At 46.1% G+C, this 18,350-nt stretch overlaps 2 protein-coding genes across 5 annotated transcripts in view; one reads left to right on the forward strand and one right to left on the reverse strand.

The window, feature by feature from the left end:
* ZNF488 (zinc finger protein 488) overlaps positions 1-13,127 on the reverse strand; it is a 26,641-nt gene extending 13,514 nt beyond the window's left edge. The window contains exons 1-3 of one of the 4 annotated variants that reach the window (XM_010411202.4): positions 12,388-12,757; positions 11,355-11,416; positions 1,457-1,679 (exon numbers count right to left, since the gene is read on the reverse strand). In XM_010411202.4, the coding sequence (XP_010409504.1) occupies positions 1,457-1,672 (216 nt within the window). In that variant the 5' untranslated portion in view covers positions 1,673-1,679; positions 11,355-11,416; positions 12,388-12,757. The other 3 variants (XM_039553880.1, XM_039553879.1, XM_010411210.4) reach the window with 3 other exon arrangements.
* A 3,487-nt stretch (positions 13,128-16,614) lies between these two features.
* ANTXRL (ANTXR like) overlaps positions 16,615-18,350 on the forward strand; it is a 58,306-nt gene continuing 56,570 nt past the window's right edge. Inside the window, exon 1 of the mRNA XM_010411242.4 lies at positions 16,615-17,467. Coding sequence (XP_010409544.1) covers positions 17,307-17,467 — 161 coding nt within the window. The 5' untranslated portion in view covers positions 16,615-17,306. The remainder of the gene's footprint in view (positions 17,468-18,350) is intronic.

The following is an 18,350-nucleotide window of genomic DNA, read 5'->3' on the forward strand; positions in this document are numbered from 1 at the left end:
GAACAGAGAGAGATGAAAGTGATGAAGACCCTTGTTCCCAGGGAAGAAGAAGACCTCTGTTCCTAGAAATGAAGATGCTCCCAGAGATGGGTGAAGAGAACGTTTGTTTCTGAACAGCTCAACCTTAAAATGGTACCCCATTAGCTCAAGATTGAACCCTCGAAAACAGTTGTGGGAAAGCTGTAAGACGAGAGAGCAGAGAACCAAGCCAGGCAGCTGTCTCGTTGTGACACTGAAGCCATGAGAGGACTGTTTGTTGTGGAGATGTCTCCACAGCATGAGCAAGAGAGACTCCTCTCCCGAAGTGAACTGAGATTATTATAGAGGTGGTAAACTGACTGAAAATCTCAAGGGTTGTCTTTTTACACTGTCAGTTGGAGAAGGGAGAAAGGTGGGGGGAAGAGAAGTGTTCTGAAGGTTTAGTCTGACTCTTACTTTTTTTCTTTTAGTTCTGTTAATAAACTTCTTTATATTCTTTTAAGTTTTGTGCCTGCTTTGTTTTCTCCTAATTCTTATCTCACAGAAGCAAAATAAGTAGGTAATGGATATTTAGAACCAAACCACTACACTTCCATATTACACATATGCCCTGGGATTTCTCTCCTCTGAAGCACAGAAATCTTAGGCAAACCTGGATCTCTCCCAGATCCATCCAAGCCATAGAATGTGGGAAATTTGCTTTCTTCACACTGTAAAACACCTCTCTGTCTTCATCTAGGCCAGTGGTGACTGAAAAGCACTCTAAGACCCAGAAATCCAGGGTAAGAAGACAGCATGATAAACAGTGGCTATGGAACAAAAAAATTTGGGGAATTAGAGCCAGAGAGTTAACACTCCATCACAATCCTGGGGTTGAACAGTGATTGAAAAGTGTAGCTGTAACACAGACATACCTATCTGAGGTAACTTGAGGAGGTCCATGTCCTAATAGCAGTTAAGTTGTGGCTGCCCAAAGATTGTGTGGACTAGTTGCCTGACTGCCATTGTGGTTTCACTTTAAAGGATAACTGAGCACACTGGGTTAGCAGTTGCCCAGATCTGTAAATACATGCTATGAATGTACCACCTGCATGAATCAGTGCAATGCCAAAGTGTTCCCCCTCTGTTCTCACAGGGCTGTGATACCTCCAGGTAAACCTCCTTTGTCCTGACAAAACCTGAGCTAGCTGTTACTAAACTATTTGTCCCTCTTTCCTTCTATTCCACATCAGATCTGAAGCAGGCCATCAATCGTCAGCATAGAAGTAGGACTTTGTATTTTTCCTGCAAAGGAAACAATTTTCCTTAGGTCCTTCCAGTCTGCAGCTCATAAATTAGAAAGGCACTGGCTACTTCTCTTTGAAGGAGCTGTTACTTGTGCTGAACAAAACAAGAACCTACCTGTTGCAAAGTTACCTTCTCAGGGGTGGTGTAACTCTTTTTGATAGGTGGAACATTAAACATTGTTATCTCATACCTTAAATACATAGTGGATGGTCCGTCTATCGGAACACTTGAGAGCAATGAAAGCCACAGTGTCCAGCAGGGTGTTCTGGAGCATGCATGGTCCAAAAACAACTTCTTCAGGGATGTCTTGTGTGGTATGAACAGTAGCCAGTATGTCCGGAAAATGGTGATGCAGAAGCTTGTTGTCACTTGTCCAAAGGAATTTAGGCAAAGATGTAAGTTCCATTATAAACCTGTAAAAAACACAAGAAATCACATTTGGCATAGAGATAGAAGTGGAAGGTGGCATCACTACTTGAAATACAAAGACTTCCAGGAGCTGTAGGTGAATTTTAAGAGTATGACAGAACATTGCTTGTTACAGAGTTTACAGCTTTATTAACATCCAGTTCAGAAAGAGAAAGATTACTTTGCACTAAATCAAAATCTCAGGTTTGTAAACAAGTGAATTACTCTTCCAGGAAAAGGCAGACAGTCCAAGAGTTCAACTGCTGCTCTCTACAGACAGGAGTAAGAAGCTTGGGGAACAATAAGCAAAATTTGCAGTGAGTAGAACTCAGCATATTCTTGTTAACCATATTCTCAGATATCCTTCTTACTAGTAGTAGTTTGTAGAAGTGTGAACAAAGGAAGAGAAAGAGAACAGCAACAAAAAAAAAGCAAGACTTTTTGAAGCGCATTTTGGAAAAGCTGTGCTTTTTTCACTTAAGTGCAACATCAGTCTAGATTCTGGTTAAGCTGCTACAAAACCAGGAATAATCTGAGTCCTGAGTCTACCCAACCAGAATGCACAACATTTGAGGCAATTCCTGAAAAGAATTATTTTCAGCCTGCCTTAAATATATGTTATCAGCTGTTGTTGAGAAAATCAAATCAGATTATGACTCTTTGCATAGTGATACTCCTAGCACAATGTTAGTAGAGATTGCTGTCTTTAGAGGATGAATTTTTCTACCCTGAATGTAGAATAATATATTTGTCATTGCAGAGGCAACTTCTGCAATATGAGCCACAATCTGAGAACTCAGTATGCAGTGAGGAGACAGGCTTGAGTTATTTGTCATTCTAAGCCTCTCTAGGCTTCTAATAAAGATATAGCCATCTCCAGCTCCCAGCTGGAGGTCATGGAAAACCCCTCATTTACGCCATCAAGAGCTGGATCAGGTCCATTAGGCAGAAAAAATTAAAGAGAACAGCAACAAGCCCTGAAGAGGCCTTAGCCTAATAAATACTGAGATAGAAGGGCTGAAGATCTAGTCTAATCTTTCTCACTCTCTGCCAACAGAATTGATTTGTTACTCACTGACTTATGACTTAAATTGAAGTGGTATAAAGTGCTCAGGAGAGTTGTACTGATTTAACTAAATCAATTTCTAAACCAGTGTAGTTAATTCAGTATAATTTATTCCTTGTAGGCAAGGTCTAAGACCCTACCCTAAAAATATTAAAATACATGGTCATACATTCAGTATGTAGTAATCATCGGAAGGATGAAGGCCTAAACCACACAACCAAGGCAAAGAGTGGGATAATATACCTCCTCTATCCAACCTTAAGCATCCCTAAAACCCAGTATGACAAAAAAGTTTGCTTGTTTCTAAGTGACTTGTTAACTTAATCTGTGATCAGACAAAAAATCCCCCAAACCTACATGCATAAGTGCCAAAGTCTCAAAATGCCACCCTGGCAGCTGTGGAAGCACAGAACTCAACTCTTGCACAGAAGGGTCACTTTTGTGAAAATTTGTGAAAAGGATGCACTGTGATTACACAGCAGATGGGACAGTTACCATCAGCCTTGAGCCAAAAGGTTTCGACACTGGGAAGAGCCCTCTTTTCCAATCATTTGGCGAATGCACCATCTAGTGTCACATCTCAGCATAACACAGTGTCCCACGACAAAGTGAAGCAGGACATCCCCCACCCCCTGGTGCTGTCGGTGTGTTGAATCGCTGCAGCCTCTGAGCACCCTGTCAGGCAGGAATCCTTTCTCTCAGGAGAGGGTCATTCTCCCTGCCACCTTCTGCTCAAACAGGAGGTTAGGTGCCTCCACAGGTACTGGGTTTGATAGGGTCTGGTCAGGGTTATGTCAGGTAGGGAGAGTAATTTAAATCTACAGTGTTGGCTGAAGCTGTGCTGCTGGTACTTAGAGTGGAGAGTGGGGATACTCTGCAACACCATTAGAAGAAAAAGTGTGAATCTTTTTCTACAGTCTCCAAATAGCATGAGAAAGCTCTTCCCTCTGCATCCACAAGATTTCAGCTTCTGTTACTGAGCCAAGTTCATCGGCTGAGGGATAACAACAAGCAAATATGACTGTACTGTTTTCAAAACGAGCTGCTACCTCTGCAAAGGGATGTGCTGGATCCTGTGGGTTTTCCAACATGCCCATGCTCAGGGGTCTCCATTCCGAAGTGCAGATTCATCCAGGGCAGTACTGGAACAAGTCCTGCCTCCTGCACAGGTGAGGAGTGATAGGGGGTTCTCTGGTACCTGCCACCCTTACCACGGAGAACTGAAATACTGACTTCCTCAAAAGTAAAGATTGAAGCTTGAGACATGACTTGAGAGAAAAAAATTAAACTGATTTACTTTCTCAGCTCTGTGGTGGAGCAAAGGAAATGAAACAGATGAGCTGAAGGGAGGTAAAAGTACCATGGACAACAGGAGTAAGAGGTGAAGAGGAGGTATCTACAAAGGCATCACTGTAATATTATGGCTGGATTGTGCAAGCCAGCAGCTGTAGCATCAGAGAGGGTACCCACAGACAACCTACGTAATTCATTTTTACATTGCAGACTTTTTAAAATTACTTTTCAAAGTGACTTTTCAATGGCTGTTGCTGTTGAAGAAATTTATCAGGCTGTGTGGCACTGCTAAAGAAAGTTTACTAACACAGATTTTACTTTGAGGATAGTGGTGTCTGGAAAATGCACACAGAGGTGCCTTTTCAGCAAAGCTCAGGGAAGTTTAGCATCATCCCAAGCCTAAATCCACGTAGTGCTCTTCCCCCAGTAAGTCCAGTCAAATACTCACTGACACTTTACAGAAGTAAATCTCAACAAAGCATGGGCATGATGTTGCCCAGGGCCCTAGACAGCTCTGCTTTTGTCAGTCCTGCCTCCACTCATGGCAAACCCAGAGACAGCTGAGGAATGGCTGTGTGCAAGGTCAGGTCCAACTGCTGCCAGAGGGCATCTGCTGGATTCTCAGACAGGGTCAGCAGGAGTGTGACCACACTGTGGCACCTGCCAGTGCAGAAGGTGGCTGTGTAACAGTCCACGCAAACTCATACCTTGAAACCACCACCAGAGATCTCAGAAATGCTGAAATACAGCAGCACCACCCACAGCACTCAAAACAGACAGTGAAAATGAGCTAGAAAAAAAAAAAAAGAACATGGGCATGTAGGCCAGAATATAAATCTGAAATACCCCTCAATTTGGATGTAAGCTTGCACCTCTACATGTTTTTCATCTGGTTATAATCTAAAGCCAAAACTTCAGCCACAGCCATGATGCTTAAGAGTTTTTTTGATAAAACTTCCTTTAAGTTTTCAGGAACTTCACACTTGAGCCTGAATGAGAATTCTACACGAAACCATGAATCCAGTACCTGAGCTCTCGTCTAATTATAAAATCTGGTTTCAATGCAAATCTCACATCTTTGCCAACAGTCTTCAAAGTCAAAAGAAATTCACTAAGAACCTACAAATGGAGTCATAATGAGAAATGGAGAAGGTATACTAGAATGCCTGGCATTTTAATTTGACAGGCTGAAGTAGGTGAATTGCTCACATTCTTCCCTGTGAGTGAAGAGAGAAAATTCTCATAACAGAGAATTCCCCATTACTTCCCCCAGCTGATTACTCTTGTCTTAATGCCATTGATTTCCACATTTTTGCTACCTCCTTTAAGGAGCAATAAATCTGCTGTGCCTTCATTTCTCACAGGTTCCCTAGCTGTTGCACATAAGACTCCATTCACTCTCAGAAGTCTACCATAAGCTTCATTGTGAAGGTCATATCTTCAGCTCTGTATCGTGCAGGCAATGATATGCTTGCCTCAAACTGCCAATGCTGGAAGTACCCTTGCTTCTCAGAGACATGATCCCCCTCATACAACATGATCTTTCTATTCTCACTCAGGTTCTGCATAAGCAGTTCCTATCCCTCTGGGATCACCCACAGACATCTCCGAGAGGCTGAAATAAAATGAATATTTATAGTGCTTTAGTAGCACATTAGACTCAAATCACCTGTTAGATGATGGGTAGTCTCCATATTCTATCTGTCACAGATGTGAATTCTTCATATGGATGAGTTTAGGGACTTGCTATTTAATGGACTCTTCATCCCCCAGAGAGTATCTGATACACATATACCATGTCCCTGAGTGATGGATTTTGCATCTTGATCTCTGAGAAGTGTGACAGATCTGTCAAAGAACAAGGACCTATGGGCAGGCAACTCCCTATGGATTATGCAATTGTGGATGTTCGATTAAAAAGCGCATGAAATAGATGGTGCTCACAGCAAATGCTCCCAGCCTGCTTGCCTCCAGAGCAGCACACAAATTGCCAGTTAACTTTTGGTTTCCTGAGTGTTCTTCCAAGCTGGAACTCTGCAGATGGCCTTCTCCCAGTCTCTCCCCATTTCCTAGCATTTGTATAGCATCCCATTAACTAATGAGGCTTACAACTTCTGCCTTCCTGAAAAATGTTTACATCGCTCCTGCATCTCATGAGAAAAACATGTTTCCAGAGAGGAAAAGAAAGGAAGTTTCAGATCCCTGATTTCCTACTGCATGGCCTTCAGATGTCACTGCAAGCTCTTCTAAGAAATGTCTGGAAATTCCCAAATGCTGAAAGACCAATTTGAGGAAGGACTCCCCTGCATCCTGTTTTCAGAGGACTTGACCCGATTCTCCTTGCCATGGTAACCACACTGAAGTGTGGCACCATTTGGAGCTTCTTAGTGGCCATAAAGGCACTGGTAGCCCTGCTTAATATTATGACCAACCATGCAAGTGTGAAGGAAACAAATTAATCACATTTGCAAGAGGGGAACGTTTTCAGCCAGAACTTATTTAACTAGTTCAGCTCTTCATAATCAAAACCAGAAGCAGATAATAAAAACTGTTTCTCTAAAATTAATTTTATTGTTTTTAAATGTCAACAGCTTCTTCTATTTCACCTTTACTTCCATTTTAACTGTAGATTAATTTGCATATAGTTATATCACTTTCAAAGCAATTACCTTAGTTGGAAAAAAAATGACACAGAAGTTACTCATAAAAATAATTGAAAGTATTTGATCCTGGAAAGCATCATCCCACAGTCTTTCCAACTATTTTTATATCTACTCCAGACTTTCTTCAGAGCAGGAGTTAATGTAAACACTATAGCTCTGCATTTCCCATGTCAACCAAACTGAAAGAAAAAAAAAAGCAACCCAGAAATATTAAATACTGGAGCCATCATTTCCTTCACCTTTTAACTTACTCCTTTCTGCTCCAAAGTGTGATGGCATTTTCCCTGAAGCATATAACCTGTGACTTTGTGCCAGTGCAGTCCTGTGGCCGTTGCCAAAACTGCCTTTGATTTCAATAGCAGGTCTTTCGGTCCGAGGAATCCACGATCAGACGTGCAGTGTCATGCACAATAAACTACAGATAATAAAGGAATTGAGCTGATGCAGACAGAGTGGTTCTGTCTGCAGCATTTATTATTTTCTGTTGTTATAAGGAACTGAGGATTCTTAACACATGAAGGAAATTTCAAGGGAATACAAGATAGAAAAGTGAGAAAATCTACTCTTGGGTTTTATACAATTGGTTTGCTTCTGTGCCAGTTTTTCTTCTCCCTTTATTTAAGTTGCAAACTGCAAAGGAGAAAACTCAAAACTAAAACAGAAGGAAACTGGTAGAAAATGAAAAAAAAAGGAGAATTCTTGTTTTAAAAAATAAGTAAATTCAGAACCCACGAAATAAATACCAAAACTAGAACCCATTTCCTAAATTCAATTACAAGCTGAGAAGTCCTTTAACAGCATGAAAAGTCTAAACAAGTAATTTCTTTTAGCTTACTGCTACTGCAAGACAGCTTATGTGCTCAGCTTGGGTGCAGGTCAGGTCTTTTTGAGCATGAAGTGGTTTCTTTGCACCTTCACTGCTGAAAATCCCGCACACGTCAAGAAAACTGTACAAAACCACTTGGAGATATAGCTATGTGCTGCCATTCACAGCGTGTCTGGGATGAACAAAGCCATCTGGGGGTTTGCTACCCCTCAGACAGACATTATACCCCTAGCAGAGTATGCAAAGGTCTTGGGTTACCTTGGAAAGGAAAGAATTTCTTTGGGTTTTAACAGAAACTACTCATATGTCACTCATTTCTGAGTCTCACATTTAGCAACCTGTCCATCTTTGAGATGGGCATAAGACAATACACCCTGAATTTCTGAGCTTTGACTATGCTCTTTCATCTTCCCATTTTTACTGGTCACAAATCTGGATCCCAGAAGTGATTCTGCAGAGAAGCAAGAGGGCAGCTGATCCAAAGAGGTCTCTTTCCTGCCAGAGAGCCACATCCCATCCATGCATTAAGAACAGCCCAATCAGCACTGATAAAATAAATGAGAGAATGACAATAAAACCTGGGGAGACTGGAATATTTTACTTTTTTTTTTTGCTACAGCTACTTTGCAGGGCTACAGCTGGGGCATATTTTGAGTACCTCTCTTCTCAGTTCTTCTCAATTGATGTACTGCTCATCTGACATATCCCCTGTTCTCCTGGCATGATTCAGTCATGCTTGCCTGACTTGCTTACCTGAGCTAGGCATCTGGGAAGAAGCAGAAGAAAATACAACTATGCATCAAGGAGGATTTTGCTGGCTGCAGAGATGAACTGAATCTAAAGAGTGAAGTAAAACTGGGACTGAACTAGCCTGATGCATGCAAATGGTCTTCCCTCAGCATTCCAGGCTTCCCCAGCTTTCATCATACTTTTCTGTACAGCAGCTGCACAACTCTGACCTGGCAAGTCCCTAAAAATAATGACTAGAAGTAAGGAAACTCACTGTCTAGCATCCTCTGGAATGATCAGGAGGCAGCTTGGGGTGAGGAGCATAGTGTCTGTTCTGAGCTTTCAGAAACTGGGCCCTTATAGAGGTTTTATTGTGAATTAGAGACCTCCAAGCTTATGGGGTGCTTACCACTTTTTTATTGTATCATCATGACATCTTCAGGGAGCAGTTCTCCAATTCTTACTATTTTAAGGCTCTGTGGTCTTCAGATTGTCTTCCATCATCTGAAATCCCCAGTACATGCAATGTAAGCTGACAGCTTTTGATGAACCATCATTATATCTTGGCTGGATACCCAGCCTAGTGAATCATGAAACTGCCAAATCTTTTTATTATGAACAATCTCTCAAACTTCAGTGGGAATAATGAAGAAGACAGAGCTAAAATCCCTGCTTGGAAATGAACAAATACCTCATGCTCCACATTTGCTTTAAACAAGTCTTGTGACATACAGGAACCATTTGGAAGTGGAAATTAAAAGAAAAGCTTTCAGGTTTCTTCTTATTTTCTCTGAGACTAGGGAAAGTTGAAGTGGCCTCTCTCCTGACGCATGGTAGCTGCCACACAGACACGCAGACCTCCCTCTCCAAAGCAGGTGAAGATTAAGTCACGTCTCCAAGACCACCACAAGGATGCAATTTCCAGTCTTCACCTGATGTCCAGGAACAAAATGCCTGAGACTGAGCATCACATCTAGTTTGATGAGAAAAAAACTGAGATTTGAAGAAGTCCCAGCAGAGTCACGTACTCTCACCCCACTGGCTCTCAAATGGCAACTCAGCACCAAACTTCCCTATGGTTTTCAGAATTTCCACATTGAACCCCTATTTCTACCTCCACTCTCTTCCATGGCAAAAAATGTGGTAGGTAGGAAAGGAATGGGCTATCCCACACAGCTGGAAAGCCTGGTTAATACTCTCTTGTTGGCATGCGTGATGCAACAGTATCTGCACAGTTGCACATGAAGTCTTCCTTGATTTAGCTGGAGGTTTTCAGTCTGGCAGGACACAAACAACAGGGCCACTGAGGTCTCTGTTCCATCCCTTCCAGTGCTCAAATACAAGAAATCAACGCAGGCACTGGGAGAACTCTTGATATCTCAAACTGGACAATGAGCAACAGTAATACCATGCTGCATCCATTGGAAAGCATGAAATACATTTATTTTCTGCAATCCCAGCGGTTCAAATAGACTGTGTCTAGGAATTTGGCTTCATGATGCATAAAATGTCAATATTCCTTTCCAGCTGGGCTGGTCCCAAGGACAGAATGAACACTTCTGTCTGGCACTGCATCTAATCTAATGGACCCTGTTGGATGGTACTGGGTTGTACAAGTCTTTCATAAATCAGACAATCCACCTGTGGATGAAGAGGGGATGACTACAGCTCCGTAGTCTACTGCCTTTCAAAGACTTTATCTTTGTGTGAAGGGCTGACTCTTCACTGGCTTACAGATGTTCTATTTTATGAAGCAGTATGGCTATCCACCACTTCACTCTTGTGGTTTCAAGGCCTAAGACCTAAAAAACAGGGTTTCTGTGGGATAAAGGAAAAAACTGGGCTTCTGTAGGATAAAGGGAGCATGTTTTAATTCTTCAGCCAGGGTCGAGGATTATCAGACTGTAAATGTTACAAATAAATAATTTCAGCTGCTTATACAGCTGTACATGCCATACACTGTATGGATACATTTCAGTTCAGAGCTCAAAGTATTTCATATTCCAGGCCGGCATTGTGCTGGTGGTCACCTCATAGACTTGGTCTGGTTTCTGCACCTGCTGCTCTGGCATTGTTCACCATTCAGCAATTGACATAATGCCCCAAAATATCACAGGAAGTTTGAATTTTACAGGGGACATGCAGAACAGAAAGCAAATGTTATTCCATGACAGAGGGAATAAAGAAGGCAACTATTCATCTGTCACAGAGTGTAAGAAAGTTACTTGTCACACAGATGTGTGTACCTACTTTCAGCAAAATCCTTGATTCACATAAACAGCAGCCCTGACCACAGCAATTTGTGCTAGCACATTTGTTCTCACATAGATCTGTGCATTTGCTCCTTCACCAAGGCATCTATGCATACAAAACCACCACTGCCTGTATGCAACCACAGAAAACGGAGAAACAACAGCAAACCAAAAACACGACCCAAGCACAAACAGTGTGAATCAAGCACAAACAGACTGAACCAAACACAAACAGACAGAAACAAAATGTGTAACTTGTGAAAACAGTCACAAATATTTGTCTTCTCTCTTCATACAATTCACATTGATTACTCTTTTTCAGAAATTTTTAAAAATTACATTATCTGGTTAAAATTAAAGATATATTAAGGTATGCTCCTATTTAAGAGTCCTGCTATAGATTTTGGCAACTTTAAAAAAACAGTAATATCTGCTCTGTTTCTTTCCAACAGAAAAGCATATACATAAAGACAAAAAAGCATATATCCACATACATGCATTCACAACTATACATACAGCCACACATACACCTGTTTATTTTTTTGTGATTTCACATGTTCATCATTTGTATTTAAAATGAAACATTTTTAAACAAGGATCAGTTACTTTCACATGGCTGATGCTGGAGATTTCTTCAACAGTACTAAGTGGCATTAACTTACACTAATCTTATTTACATTAGTGCTAAACTTACTACATGATGTCAACTCCAATAAGAGCAAGTGACAGAGCTGAAGGACACTATGCAAGGTGAAATTGTGGGAAGCAACATAAATAAGTTATTTTACACTACAATGAAGCCAAGAAACCTTTTAATTGAAAGCAATTTTGTAAATTAAAAGAGGTCTTACCTAAAGTAATGTGCTTTCCAAGAAAATATTTTGTTCTTTGACCTGGTGTTTGTCAATAGCAACTGCAGGTAAGATAAGACTGTACTGCGTGAAAATTATATTAACAGAATCACAACATTACAGACACGGAAATATCCATCTGTAAATACTAGGATTTAGCCAAGTAATTTCTTTTGTAAGATCTTGGGTACAATCTGTAATTCTTACACATAATTTATTTTTATACTTTCTCATCTAGTTATATTATGTTCAGCTAACAGCATCTAAATACTTTGACTTTACATTAGTATTTCTATGGCTACAAAACTGGGGTTTTTTATAAAATTATATCTCTATAGAGTTCCATAATGCAGCTCTACTTTGCTTTGAAATACTGGAAAAACAGTATAGCTTAAATACAACAAACAAACAAACAAAAAAAAAGAATTGCATTCTCAAAGAACAGCTTATGCTTTGGTGTAGTTTTATACATTAAAAGACATAAATTTAATCACCCTATTGCCCAAAGAAATTCCTCTATTCCTCTCTCTAGTACCAGTTATACTTAAGAAATGGTAACAAAAGCTGTCAAGTGCTACATTTTGCATTTTTAAAAGCCAAAATAAGGGAAAACTCCTGAGACATAATTTATTATTAAATTCTGAATTTCATGCATGAGTGCAACTGCTTCTCATTTAAAAGCAACTATACTAAAAATACAAAACTATTTAAATATCTTATCTTCCATCAAGTTTCTACTGACATTTCTTTCAACTAGCAGCTGTCAGATCTCAGAACAAAGTCATTAAAATGCTTCAAACATTTTCAGTGGACTGAATTCCAATAGAAATCTTTTCATGTAAAGATTTGCACATTCAAAGATCAATGTGACATTTTAAACTGATGGCAATAACAGCTCCTAACTTATGTAAGAAATTTCTACTACATGGATATCCATGATATAAGGAATACACACAAACGGAGAATAACAATGTGAGCTATTCCAAACAAAGTTCATCAATTTCTTAAAAGCAGTTAGATCCTAAGTAGGTACCTAAAACAGCCACGATGCTCTGATCACCTGTCGAAGTTGGAAGGATGAGGAGAGCTGTAACCAATAAAAAGAACAACTGATGCTCGAGAGTTCTCGGCGAGAGAAGAGGAGCCGGGAGGGAGGAGAAGGGCTACTGCCGGGGGGCTGCCGAGAGGGACCCGCCTCCCCCTCCGCCTCGGCATCGCCCCCGGCAGCCCTGGCTCGGCACCCGCCGCTCGGGGCACTCTGCTCGGGGCCCCTCGCTGCCGCACTGAAGCGGGCGGTGGCAAGGCCAGGGTTAGGCACAAGTCAGCAAGGGACACTTCAGTGCCCTCACCTGCTCCCCGGCCATTCCCGGCCCCGGGACAGCCCGGCCCCGGTCCCAGCAGCTCCCGGCCGTGCGGCAGCGCCCGGGCGGCTCGGGGACCTCCGCGCAGGCCCCGGCCCGGCCCGGCCCGCGTTGGCCCGGCAGCGCAGCGCTCCGCGGCTCCGGGAGCGCAGCCCGGGCGGCCGGGACGGACGGCGCTGCTGCCGCCTCGCCGCGCTCTGCAGGGGCAGGGGCCGCCCCGAGACCCCCGCCCGGCCGCTCTGTCCCGGCCCCGCTCACCTGGGCTCCCGCTGCGCTCCCCGCGGACGGGGGATCTGCGGCGCTGGGGGCCCCGCCGCGCCCCTTCCCTCTCCCAGGATCCCGCTACGGACAAGTGCCCGCGGAGCCCTCACCTTACCTCACCCCACCGCCGGGGCCGCCCGGCCCCCCAAGAGCTGCGCCGCAGCCCCCGCCGCCGCACCGCCCCAGCACGCCGGCACCCTCCTCCCCCGCCGCGGCTCCCCGCCCAGAGCAGACCCCGGGAAACGCCTACCGCAGCTCCGGCCCCCGACCCCCGCCGCCAGCCAGGCGTCCTCCTCCCCCGGGACCCGCCGCCACCCCGCCCGCGGGGGCCCGGAGCCCTCGCCGAGGCAGAAGCCGTTCCGCAGCGGCTGCGGACCGCAGCGCGGGGGAGTCAGAAGGTGGACGGGATTCCCCCTTGTAACCGTACCATAAACCGAGGAGTTTCTTTTAAAGTTCGGGGGGGGAAAAAACCACACACGCGCATTCCGAAATAAACAAAACAAAACAGTCTCCAAAGTCGCCTTCCCACTTGTCCTTTAGATCATCTGACAACACTTTTGAATAGAAGGCTCCTCTAGGAGCTGCAGGTATTGACAAGAGCCGCTTAAAATGAAAAGTACTGCTTCATAGAAAATAGTCGCAGGATAAAAATTAGGACTTTGAGGTATGAAACGATTTGTGGCACAGCTGGTATGTAAAATAAAACCATCAAACATCTTGTCATAATCAAATATACCCTAAATCTGAACTAGCGACATTGCTTTTGAAAGATGTCGCTCCATATAAATGCCTTTAACGCCTGGTAGAAAATTTTTATGAACATGTTGACAAATGAAATAACCCGGGTTATTTGATTAGTGTCCATGTAATCTGAATAAGGGCTTGTATCAGGAAAAGAAACGTCAAGCCTTTAATACTTTTGAAAGGATGGATTTTCGCTGCAATTAAAGAGTAATCTTATAGCAATAATGAGAGCGAACCATTCTCGCTGTGTTCTGTGATACAGGGATTACAGAGGATGAACTCAAGAGTTTCTGTTCTCTTTTAAAATTCAGCTCGGGCCGAACGAACAACATTGTTGAGCGCGGCGGGGGTTTGGTAGCTGCCCAGCCGCCCTGGAAGCTCTGCATCCCACCGCCCGCCCAGGAACGGGTGTGCCGATGGCATCTCCTAATACTACTTGGGAAATACTTGCCGATTTGGGATGCAGGTGTCAGGAAACTGGGCTGGACAATTCCCACTGCACTTCATAAACTCTTCATTCAAGAGTTTATGTTTTTTGCAGTCTTTATGCAAATAGCAACAGACGGTGTAAGAAGGGACAATTAGACGTGGTCGCCTGCCTTACGGAGCTTCAACCACTGTGAGACAGTGCGCTGAGGTAACCTGTGCTCCAGGGAGGCTAAGATCCGCACCTTTAGGTCAGCTCCGCTGGTGTTTGCTCTGATTTTCCTTCGAGCAAGACCCGATCAAACGAGCCCGGGCGCCCGGGTCACCGGCCCGGCCTGCGCTGCCTGCCCGCTGCCCTCCTGTGGGCAGAAGCGCTGACCCCACACAAACCTCTCTCCAGCTTGGGACCTGACAGGCCTGCCCGGTGTGTGACAGCCACAAGAGCGGCTCAGGCCGATCGGGAAAACCTGTTTGGTTTAAAGCAGGAGGCTGCGGCCCCGGGAGGCGACTCTGCAGAGGCGGCCCACAAGCCCCCGCCGCGCCCGGCCCCCGCCGCAGGGGCTGGAGGAGCAGGGAAGGGGCGCTGGAAAGACGCAGCCCCACATTCCCCAGGGTGTTTCTGCCCAGCACTGACCGTGGTAGAAGCCAGCCGAGTCCTTGCTTTTGCATACGCTCACCTAGCCTTAAAATGTGCCCCCTCGCCGGGCCCTTTGGAGGAGGCAGATGAGCCGCTCGGCCATCTCTCTTTGCAGAATCAGAGGATATGTTAGAGATCAGAGAAGGGCGATGCACATTATCGGGAAATAGTGGGGTTTTTTTCTCGTCAGTGCCTTACTTTGCTTTGGAGACTCCCTTGAAGTTTGCCGCGTTATTTTACGATACAGTGTGATATTCACAAGGCACCGAGAGAATCTGACGCTATCAGCATTTTTATTTCGTTTTGAAAGGCCGCGGTGTGTGCGGAGAAGGACGGCTGCCTCGGGCAGGGGGTGGCGAGGGCTCCCGGGGACCACGCGGGCTGCGGACACTAGTGGGCACCGGCGAGGCCGAAGCCCGGCGGCGCGGGAGGAAGCGGAGGATTCCTGCTGCTCAGCAGCCGCTTGCTCATTTTTTGTGAATGTCGCCAGGGAGGATGTGGGTTTTTTCTATTTCTCCATGATCTAAGTAATCGCTGGGTCTCAACTGGCCAGTGCTCAAAAACCTTTCAAGTGGCGAGCTCGAGCAGTGCGTTCAGCTTTTAGCTGTGCATAGTTAAACCAGGCAAGCGGCTGAAAACCAGTGGACCCTCTAATCTTTCCTTGATAAGTCCCCGACCGCCGCCGCGGTTGGATGTGTCTGAACTCGGTCCAGCACAGAAACAGGCAACTGAAATCGAGACGCTTTCCCCGAAGTGCAAACTGTATGTCAGACTTGCGGGCGGCAGCCTACACCGCACAGAGCACGCCACGGCTGCTGGAGGGGGCCGGGGTCCGACGGGGAAGGGGCTTTGCGCGGAGGGGCGGGCGCGCCGCGTGTCCTCGCCGTGCGCAGAGGGAAAGGGCCCGGGGGCTGCAAGGAGCATCCCAGCATTTCCAGGCAGAGCCGCGCACTCAGGGCGGAGCGGGCAGGGCCCAGGGCACCGCTGGCGTCCCCCGTGGGCAAACAACGCACACGTCCCACGCCGCGGCCCTTCCCGCGTCGCGCCGCAGGGCAGAGGGCCGAGCCCGCCCGGGTGGGCCGTGCCCCCCGCGGGTTCCACCTTTGTCGGGGGCAGGAGGTGTCACTTTTTGCTGCTGGCACGTAGAAGCGGCTCCCGGCTGGAGCGTTACGGCTCCTATTCCCGGGTGAAGAAGCCCCGGCGAAGCGCTGGGTATTCGGGGGGCTGTGCCCGGTGGGGCAGCGCGCCAGCACCCCACAGGGGATGGATTCTCTCCACCTTGACTTGCGATGGAAGCCTCGCCCCGAGAGAGAAATGTCTAGCCCCAACTCTGTCATGCAAAGTGACTCTGCTCACATCTCTCCCTGTGGCTCTTTTTTTTTTAATTAGGGGCTGCAAAGAGTGTGGGGGAGGGGGAAGCAGCTGGAAGCCACTAATTATTCAAACTTTGGAGACAGCATCCAGATGAGCTGGGCCATCTCTTCAGGGCAGCGCTTTGTAACCTGTGTGTATCAGGCGGGAGCGATTACGCTACTGTGCAAAGCCTCCATTAAGATATTTCATCATTACTCATCGCCTGCAGCATGTGTTCAGACTGCAGTGTGAGTAAACCAAGATTTCCACGAAGAGAAAGATTTTGCTGTGGCACGAGAGGGCCATGAAAGCCTGCCCCTACCCCCGCCCCCAAGCAATAGTGTTTTTAATTGCACTCAGCTGCAAACAGATTTTTTTTAAGTGCTCCCTCGCGTTGTGCCCCCACCTCTGGTTTGTCACAGGTTTTTGCCATGACGCCCATCTCCTACAGCAGCAACTTCTTTCTGCCTTGGGCGCTACCTCCCCTCAGCCCAAACCGCTCCCGAGCCTGCGGGAGAGAGGCTTAGCAGGACGCGCAGTGATGCTCCGGAATGTAGCTGGGCTGTCCCGGCCCCCGGGCGGCTTCCCTGCCCGCCGGCGGCGGAGTACCCTGCCCCGCTCCCCGCTGTCCTGCCCCGAGGGCAGTCCGAGAGGGAAGGAGGGAGGAACGCCCGCCCTGTGCCCCGGCGGCGCCGGGCAGCGGTCCATAACCTCGGTCCCTCGCTCGCATCAGCCTTCACCATCTCGATATCCCGGAACAGGAAAGTCCCAGTTCAGCTTGCCCCCATAAGATCCTGTCTCCCTCCTCCCGCTCCCCTCCCTCTGCCCCTTCCTGCCTTTGGCCCTTGCGAGAGGAGCCTCTTCTTTCCTGCGGGACGGGGCTGAGGCGCTCAGGGCAGCCGCCGAGGCGGCGGGGAATGGGGACTGGGTTCTGGGGACCATCCGCCTGGGCTCAGCCCCGTGCCCGGAGCTAGCGGTCCGGCGCCCCGCGGGTAGGGCTGCCTTGAGCTCTCAGGGTTGAGCGGAGATTCTGAAGTTAGTGATTTTTTCTTTTGTTTCCTTTTTTTTTTTTTCTCTCTGCTCTCGGTGCTTCCCAAGTGCCTGTAAGATTTGCAGAGAGAGAGAGAGAGAGAGATTGGGGGAGGAGGAAGAATTAAGGAGAGGGAAAAGATGGCGAGTTGCTGGAGCAGTGTGGAGAAAGCGGCATTTTTGTGCTGCTTTTTGCTGGCAATGGGGAGCCTAATCTGCTGCGCCCGGCCGGAGGAGGAGGAAGAGCAAGAAGAGCAGCGCTCCTGTCACGGTGCCTTTGATCTCTACTTCGTCCTGGATAAGTAAGTGACAGTCGCATTTAAAAACGTTTATTCACCCTTCAGTGACTCCTTGCAGCAGCAGGGACGTTGTTTCTCCCGTCTTCCCGGACGACTTCTCCTGATGCCAGACATGATGTGTGGGGCTCATTCCTTATTTTTGCTCCCCAAAACTTGCATATCTCCCAAGTGGAGCATTTAGGGGAGCAGCGTCCTTTATGCTGAGTTAGTTGCGCGTGCAAACCTGGGAAATTGGATTGCTTTCAGGTTGTAGCATGTGGGGTGTGTGGTGTGAGTTGGATTTGATGGGAATGTTGGTCAGTGCCCCCAGCATGCCTGGAGTTTTGTGTTAAGACTTGGGCTATGTGCAAAGATGTCACCTGTGGGTCTTAGCACAGGTGACATCTCTGTACCTAAAGACTAGACTGCTTGTATGGAGTGGTTGTGTTTTTACAGGTTCAGTTATAGGAACAAGGTTTTGTAAAACTTATTTTTGCTCAGCTTCTTTGGAGTTGTTTAAACCTGTGTTTGAGTTACATCTGTTAAAATAGGTTGTCAAATACTTCTCTTTAATACTGTGTCAGCTGAATTCAGGTATGGCTGGGGGTGTGATTAAGCTCACATGTGTTGGCAAGTTTTAGCAAGCACTAGCAAAGCAAGTTGTAAGCTGGTGCGCCCACAGGTGTTTTTCAGGAGGTACAAATTTCTGTTTCTTCTGGTGTACTGCTCTGGCTTGTCAGAAGGTTAAAGCCAAGGATTTAACTCTAGGAGTAAATTGTTAGTGTCCCACAGTGTGATAGCTGTGTTACCTAATACATCCTGCGTTACCTAGGTGGCAGGGTATTATGAAAGATGGACGACTTCTTTGTGAGTCTTGCCCACAAGCCAGGTATGAAGTCTGCATTGT

Source organism: Corvus cornix, chromosome 6 (genome assembly GCF_000738735.6).
Source record: "Corvus cornix cornix isolate S_Up_H32 chromosome 6, ASM73873v5, whole genome shotgun sequence".
Taxonomy (NCBI): domain Eukaryota; kingdom Metazoa; phylum Chordata; class Aves; order Passeriformes; family Corvidae; genus Corvus; species Corvus cornix.